Here is an 8,633-nt window from a genome sequence, read left to right as displayed (position 1 = left end):
AGATTTCTGCTATGGTTGTCTTTTCCTTTTCCCTAAACAATGCTTTCCTTCTATAGGTTCTCAACTTGGTTCTGTCAGTTCTTTAGCAACTCACTTCAAACAATCTGATAGATTCCCCTATTGTTTTTGTGACACCAGGTAGCTTTCTTTGTGGCTATTAATTTAGTCATGAAGATTTTGGGGCTAAATGTATTGTCCTATAGGGAAGCTTTCTTGAATTTCGATAAGAACAAGTCCTTCTTCTCTACCCAAGGTGGTCTTACGTTTTCATCCTAATGAGGTGAGCATGTTGCCATACTTGTCTCTGGGTCCTGTGGTTCATAGGGAGATTATACTCCATTATCTGGATGTAGTCCGGGTTATCTATGTTTTTGTAGATGCCGGGTCATCTTTTAGGAAATGTGATACCTTATTTGTATTTCATAAAAGGCCCCCAGGAGGTTCTATGGTTTTCCTGTCTACTGTTAAGGTTCACCCTACTATTAATATTATTATTATTATTATTATTAATAAACAGGATTTATAAAGTGCCAACATATTACGCACCACTGTTCATTAAATAATGACTAGTGAGCCACTAGTGAGTTCAGCAATTTGACCTTTAGCATTGTGACTCGGTTTCTTCAGTCTTTTACGTGTTCCACTTTTTAGCTATAGAAACAGCAGTAAAAAGTGGACCAATAACTATCAACCCATAAGGCACATAAAGAATGAGTGAACAAACATGAAATCAACTAAAAACAGCCAAAATAACATTTATTCATATATTTTCTAAATTTTTTTAGCTGAATGTTTTGGCCACTGCTGATGCCAGTTTTAGTTGTGATGTTTTGCAGCTGGCTCTGTGATAAATATTTTTGTTATTATCACACTCTTTTTAGAGTATCTATTATTTTTAATGGCATTGTCCACTTCTCTGGATACTGTTTTGATACCCTACAATGATTTACTGTTTCTGTGACCCACAATGATAGATGTGGAAAACAAGATTTTGACACTTACGGTAAAATCCCTTTCTTGGAAATTATCGGGGGACATAGCTCCCTCCCCTCATCTGCTGAACTATTTTCTGCATGCCACAGCTGAAGAATGATTGATGTGAAAGGGGTTATATACTCTAGGACTGGTAATGGCCTTTTTACTGATGTCTCCTTTAAGTAGCACCTTTCAATCTTTGGTGATACACATTTTCTGTGTCACTTAATAAAGTTCATGAAAGGGATAATAAGCATTTATAAAGACATACTGTTATCCCGAAAGTTTGGATACTGGGGAAGCCAATAGTGAGGGCTAGATGGAGGCTCAGAGCCAGTGACCACACAAGTTGCTTGCAGGAAAAGTACCATGCTATCATTTCTGGTTCTCCCCTAGCAAAAGTTGAAAAAACATGATTTTTTAAAATAAGCAAACTAAGAACTAGTAATAAAATATTTTCTTGGAAGAAGACTAAACATTTTCCACATTCACACACATCTAACATGTTGTATGCACAGCATGTATGTCCACACAAAAGCTATGGCAACATCTGTATTTGCTTAACCAATACATCTACAATAACGTAGAACATCCGTCCATATTCCCCAGACTCTGATGGGAAGCTGAGACAGTTCTTCCTACACAGTCTTTTCACTGTCCATGAGCTGAACTATATTTCATGCGTTTTAGACACACAAAGACACTTTATAAGTTGTTGGTCAAGAATTAAAACCTGTAGAGCACATTTTGCAGGATACACCCTTTGCACAGCTGTGATGCATGTCAATAAAAACCTGGATAGAAGTCAAGAGCCTTTGCAGCGCTAGGTCCCAGGTTCGATCCCCAATCAGGACATTATCTGCATGGAGTTTGCAGGTTCTCCCCGTGTCTGCGTGGGTTTCCTCCAGGTACTCCGGTTTCCTCCCACATCCCAAAAACATGCAGTTAGGTTAATTGGCTTCTCCCTAACAACTGACCTTAGACTACATTAATGACATATGACTATGGTAGGGACATTAGATTGTGAGCTCCTTTGAGGGACAGCTAGTGACATGACTATGGACTTTGTACAGCGCTGTGTAATATGATGGCGCTATATAAATACTGTATAATAATAATAATAAAACTACATTTAAAGCAGAAAATAGTTCCTGAAAAAAATTAAAATTATTAGTTCTACTTTAAAGTATACCTGCAAAGCCTAGAGCTGTAGTATGAAGGTGATTAGCTGTCGTAGGTAGGGCAGAAGGTGGAGTGTGCACCACCGAACACCAAAATGGGTGAATGAAGCAGTAGGGGTGCAGAGATTGTGGAGGGGGGGTATAGTAGGGAGGGGGGATATTACTGAAGACAAAGTACCCCTACAGTTGCATAGCATCAAATATTACCTTTAATTCTTGTGCACAACGCTCTTCCTACTGTTACAGCCACTAAAGTTTTTAGTTAAACAGTAACTGTTATGAAGGCCAAATTTTGTTTATGGCTAGTCAGTCACCTATCTTCCATGTAACAGTAATAAACCTAAAGTTTGGGTGGAATGGGGAAGAGCCTAATTACAGAGATTTGGCATTGGAATAAAGCATCTAACAAAGTGGTGACCCTTGGTCAGAACAGATAGATAGATAGATGCTTACTTTGCCACTGCTTAAAGATTGGTCAATGCGGTAGAAATTGGAATTTACCATATAACAGACTTTGATATACCCTAAACTTTTTCATTGTTCATAATTTGCCACTGTAATTGCCCCCTAATATTCAGTTCCAGACCTAATGAAAAAGCAAATCCTTATTATTCAATTCCATTGGATATTACATACCAGGGAATGATCATGGTATTATGAGGATGCTTCTCTCTCTATAATATAAAATGTTGCATAGGTCTGTATGATAGAAGGCAGGGGAACTTGTCCAACCCACAACTGGCATAAATCGACCCAAAAGTCTCTGATGGCCATTGTGCAGCTAAACAGCCTGAACAACCGATACCTGCTGGGGATGGTTTGCTTGTGTCTGCAGGGTCACTTTACTTTCTATAACCCCACGCAGGATTTACTCTAAATAAAGTTTTTTTTTTTGTTTTTTTAATAGAGCGCCATATCTGGTACTTTAAAACAAAATTGCTTTAAATGAATCCAACACAAGTGAGATAAGACTGTGATGTTGTAAGCACAATCTGCATCTGTTTTATTCACTTATTTTTTTACTTTTTTCACCACTGAACTGAAAAACAAACTATTTTACTACCCTTTATATACTTCTTTGAAATTCTGCATATTTCAGTCAGAAGCTGCAAGGAATCTGACCCCTGTCCTGGGAAAACTGTGACTGAAGCTGTATTACATCATAGAATTATCCTGAATCATTAGAGTCCAAAAACGTTACTAATAAATTCATGCAAGTCTGGTTTTTATGTAGGTGACAAGTTCTGAATAATAAAATATCATCATAATATAATTGGAGGACACTTGATGATAAATGGAGGACACTTGACTTAATACTATAATTATACCAAGACGTACATGGTGATGTACACCCAAGGTTAGTATGAAATAGACACAAGTATAGTTACATGCTTTACAATCCAATACAATTTCCTTTTGATCTACCAACAACTTGAACCTGGTTGATTGGATACAGAGTTGTAGTTTTGGCAAATCCAAAAGATGATTGTACAAACAGTTATTGACCTGATTATATCTTGTATTTATATACAAGTGATAGTAACTTGTGACCTTTGTTTGCATCATATCTAAGGAGGACTGGAGGGCATTTGCCCCAATTGTCCCCTACTTATGTGTTGAACTGGTGGCCCTGAATAGTGACACCTTACAATTCAAAGGGTGACCCACAGTACGGTGACACATGGTGGGCATTATTTAGCTCCCTGCTCAGACATTGCCTGGCAGAGGGTTGTCATCCAGCGCTAACTTTCATAGCAGTTTACAGGTGTCATGTGACTGATGGGCCCAGAAGGCTGAGGATTATTATGTGCCAGCTTCACCATGCCCACCAATCAATGCAGTGGCATGGCATAGTGGATGGGATATCTGGTTATGATTGTGGGCAGCACGATGGCTCAGGGGTTAGCACTCCGGTCTTTGCAGCACTAGGTCCTAGGTTCGATCCCCAGCCAGGACATTATCTGCATGGAATTTGCAGGTTCTCCCCGTGTCTGCGTGGGTTTCCTCCGGGTACTCCGGTTTCCTCCCACATCCCAAAAACATGCAGTGAGGTTAATTGGCTTCTCCCTAACAATTGACTAACTCCCTTAGACCTAATGACATATGACTATGATAGGGACAATAGATTGTGAGCTCCTTTGAGGGACAGTTAGTGACACGACTATGGACTATGTACAGCGCTGCGTAATATGATGGCGCTATATAAATACTGTGTAATAATAATATTAATAATGATTGGGTCTTTGTTCACCTCCCATATTCAATTGGAAATGTTTGTGGGTTGTGTGTCACCTGTCAGCAAGTGTACACAAAGAAGTGATTGCCATTATATTAGGTCACCTCCCTCCACTTATTATCTATTGTGAGTATTGTTCAGGGGGATTGGAATTCATGAATGCAGTTTAATTCCTCGCATTCACACACTATACACATGATGTGTGGTGAGTCAGTCAGGGATTGAGCAGCGTGCATGACTGAGCTGTAATCAACAACAGCGCTGACACTCACGGGGCTGTACACACTTTAAACACAGGGGTGCGCTCTGATTGGCCGCGCCACTTACTGCCACTCCAGCAGTCGCTCCGACAGTCTTGGAACTCCGACACACCCCCTTTTCTCAGCACGTCACTGAGGTGGTACAGTCTTCTGGGTACCAGGCGAGCGATATACAGATGGAAGGCAGAGGCTGGGGAGGTTGCTAGGAGACAGTGGCCCAGTTACCACTGACAACCCAGACTTTACCGCCCTCGCCTGGTCTTTCTGAAGGGAGGAGCTGCTGTGATGTGATCCCCGCCACCTGTATCACCGATCCTCAGTCATGAGCGAGCTAAGCCGAGACTCGGTTATATCTTTCTTGAGCGGGAGGGGAGGCCGGGTACCCAACCAGCAGCTGGTCGAGCATTTCCGGCCACTGCTGACCGAACCGCCCCCCGGAGAGGCCCGCAATGCTGCCCGCCAGTTCTTCAAAGACATTGTCAACGAGGTGGCCAGTGTGCGGGCTGAGGACGGGGTGAAATACGTCTGTCTAAGGAAAAGGTACCGGAGAGCTGCGGAGGAGCCAAAGCAAAGTCACGGAGGGAATCAGAGCTCTGAGCCGCAGCCCGCCGCCGGGCGAGATACCGGGGATGGGATTACACCGGAGCCCAGCACCGAGCAGGCGATTTCCTCAGGGCCCAGCACGGAGGAGGCGATCACCCCGGAGCCCAGCACGGAGGAGGCGATCACCCCGGAGCCCAGCACGGAGGAGGCGATCACCCCGGAGCCCANGGAGGCGATCACCCCGGAGCCCAGCACGGAGGAGGCGATCACCCCGGAGCCCAGCACGGAGGAGGCGATCACCCCGGAGCCCAGCACGGAGGAGGAGGCGGAGCGGCCCCCGGGGGAGTCCCCAGATTCCAGTCCCGGAGAGGAGTCCCCGCACGCTGTGCCTTCCCCCGGATTTGATAGTCCCCCAAGGATTTCGGTGACGGAGGAGCCAGGGGATGAGCCCCCGGTGGACGGGGAGAAGATCTCTATAAAGAAGCTCTCCGGGTCCTCAGATCCGGGCCAGCTTGGCGGCAGGACTCCCCGGAATAGCCGCAGAGGGGCTGCCCGGGACCCGGTGTCTCCGCAGCTGCGGCGGGGGGCTGGGGGTGTCCTTCTCCGGGCTGCACTGCGGGACTCGGACAGCTCATCCCTGCACAGCTCATCGTCTGTGTCCGGGAATGAGGAGGAGGAAGGGGGCGGCGGGTCGGTGTCTCTGGAGCCCCTAGAACACGCCTGGATGCTGAGCTCTTGTCGGGCCCGCTGGGACAATCTCCGGGAGCTGCTGCTGGCCGAGCCCGGCCTCATCACACGCCGAGATTTCATCACCGGCTTCTCCTGCCTGCACTGGGCCGCCAAGCACGGGCAGCACGAGCTCCTGGCCACCCTTCTCACCCATGCCAGGCAGCACCGGGTGCCCGTCAACATCAATGCCCGGGCGTCCGGCGGCTACACCCCCCTTCACCTGGCCGCCATGCACGGACACCTGGACGTCATCAAGCTGCTGGTGGGGGCTTACGATGCCGATCTGGATATCCGGGACTACAGCGGTAGGAAAGCCTGGCAGTACCTGAGCCCGGACACTGCCCGGGATGTGCAGGCGCTGGTGGGGGCATCACCGAACCCCGAGGGTGAAGATGACGGGAGCAGCTCGGGATCGGGCCGCTGGCGGCTCTCTAAAGTGCTCCCCTCCCAGCTGATCGTACACAGGCTGTCCCAACTACCGGAGGATGAGCCGGATGGTGGGGGGAGACCCCGGGCTGACATCAGCAGGAAGGGCTCCGGGGGCAGCAGGGGCAAACCTCGCCTGAATAGGATCAGATTTAGGACTCAGATCATCCACAGCAACCTGACAGCCAGAGACCCCGAGGAGGAGGAGGACAGAGCCCTCAAGAGCCCCATTAGACACAGACCCAAATCTAATGTGTTTGGCTGATTGACCTCTCCTATTTACGCTCTCTGACTTTCCTGGGCACATGCTGATGGTTGCCCCATATTTGCAGTGGTCTGTGCCCTGACTTTCCTGGGCACAAGCTGATTTATGCCAGTGTTCCCTGCACTTGTTATTCTGAACATCCAAACCCAGAATACACACGGATTACCTGTGCTTGGAACAGGAATCTGGCCAGTTGTGACACAAAATCCATTTTTTTTAACATGAACTGCAATCATATTTTACCTTGTCTGCAACAGAGACATGGCGAAAAAACACTAAAACTTTAAAAAAACACTGCAAAGGACAAGAACCTGCACATAGATGAGGGTACACAATGGTCATGTTAGTAAAAGAGACCCTGTTACCAGTTCTCCTTGCCTTTCCCAGGCCTCATTCTCTCAATTGGCCCCTCTGGTGATCCAAACTTTTTTGTTTGGTGGATTGGCACTACTGGGATTCTCCTAATCTGACTATTCCGGGTCTATTGGATTTCTGTGTTTCTGCGGTTTGCCTGCAACTTCTACAATGTCACTTCACAATGTAAAAATTGTACTTGGAACTGCAGAGATATTCAAGTGAAGTGAGAGCTCGCATGGTGTGTAATAGAGGAAAGACACAGATACCTGACACCCAGAAGTGTCAGATTGGGGTATTTCTATTGTATTTTAACAAATCAGCACAGTTTAAATCACCAGGGGGACTAATAGTACAATGACAGCAGTGAGCAAACCCAGAACTGGTGATGAGGTTACTTGAAAGATGATTGCGTATTGAATTAAGTCCTCACCTACTTATATGATTACAAGTCCAAACTAAAGGTACCATACACTATACAATATGTTTTATGATTCACTTTAGGTCCTTTACAACTACATAGTGCAAAAGCCTATTAATTGATTCTAATAATTATTTACGTATGTCCTTACAATATAAAGTTTTGGTGCATTAGATTGTATAGTGGATGGACATTAGGACCAAAATGTATATATTCAGAAAGCACCAATGGGGTATGATTGCTCTTAAACATAATACGAGCATTAATTGACTAACTTTTTCTAGACAAAATTTGTTCCACATTTTTGTAGAACCCTTAGTTTGATTTAAGACCAAACTAACCAAATGAAAGCTGCTAAAGATTTGATTTATATGAGTTTGTAAAATAATAATATTGGAACCTTTATGTCTAATAGGAAGCTGGCTGGTTTGTACAACTAAACGGACTGTACACAGCCCCTTTGGGACAATTCCTGTGTAACACTACACACAGACCTGCACTTAATGTAAAATGAAAGCCTAGCACCGGTTTGTCTATGTTTTATTGTTCAAATCCAAAGCACTATTTTTGTATTTCTTGTGCCAAATAGCCCATCGTAATGTGACAGCACATCACAAAATCAGCACCTTTTAAAAAGAAAATGCATAAAGTACTACCATATCTTACCAATGTCACTTTTCTTTTTGATTGCACGCTACTGGGATTTTCGATGTTTGACAGCATGTCCACCTAATCATTCACATACTCATTATGGTTGGAAGCTAGGCTTCAATTACCACCCATCTTTTTAGAACAAGTAGAGCCATCAAATATATAGTAAAACAGAGAAAATTCATGGTCTAGAACATCGGTCACCAACCGGTGGTCCGTGAGAAAATTTTGGTGGTCTGCAGCTTTGGCCAGTGCGTCCGAGTGGGGTCAGGAGAGGGCGCACTGGCCAAAGCCGCATACCATGTCTTCCATATGGACGGCAAGCTCAGGGAAGTGGGCAGGTTGTCTCTGGACACAACCCCCCCCACTCTCCCATCACAGGCTTAGACCTGCAATGGGAGAGTGGCACGATTTTGGCATCATGACGTCACTAAAGGGGAAGTTTCCGAGTGACACCCGGCTCCCCATGCATGTGCGGTTCGGAGCGGGTAAGTTTAGTGGTCCGCCAGTCCAAAAAGGTTGGCGACCACTGGTATAGAAAATCTCTGGTTTACATAAAGCTGGGCAAATGCAAATGTCTGTGAGCAAGAAG

The 8,633-nt window shown here is 45.3% G+C and overlaps 1 protein-coding gene across 1 annotated transcript; it reads left to right on the top strand.

Moving 5' to 3' along the window:
• Nucleotides 1-4,785: 4,785 nt before the first annotated feature.
• On the top strand, nt 4,786-8,055 carry SOWAHC (sosondowah ankyrin repeat domain family member C). The gene has a single exon (XM_072413478.1). It carries the CDS (start codon nt 4,975-4,977, stop codon nt 6,613-6,615), a length of 1,641 nt encoding a protein of 546 aa, XP_072269579.1. The 5' UTR covers nt 4,786-4,974; the 3' UTR covers nt 6,616-8,055.
• Nucleotides 8,056-8,633: the final 578 nt, after the last annotated feature.

The sequence above is a fragment of the Pyxicephalus adspersus genome, chromosome 1 (assembly GCF_032062135.1).
Source record: "Pyxicephalus adspersus chromosome 1, UCB_Pads_2.0, whole genome shotgun sequence".
Classification (NCBI taxonomy): Eukaryota; Metazoa; Chordata; class Amphibia; order Anura; family Pyxicephalidae; genus Pyxicephalus; species Pyxicephalus adspersus.
This window is presented reverse-complemented; position numbering and strand designations above follow the sequence as displayed.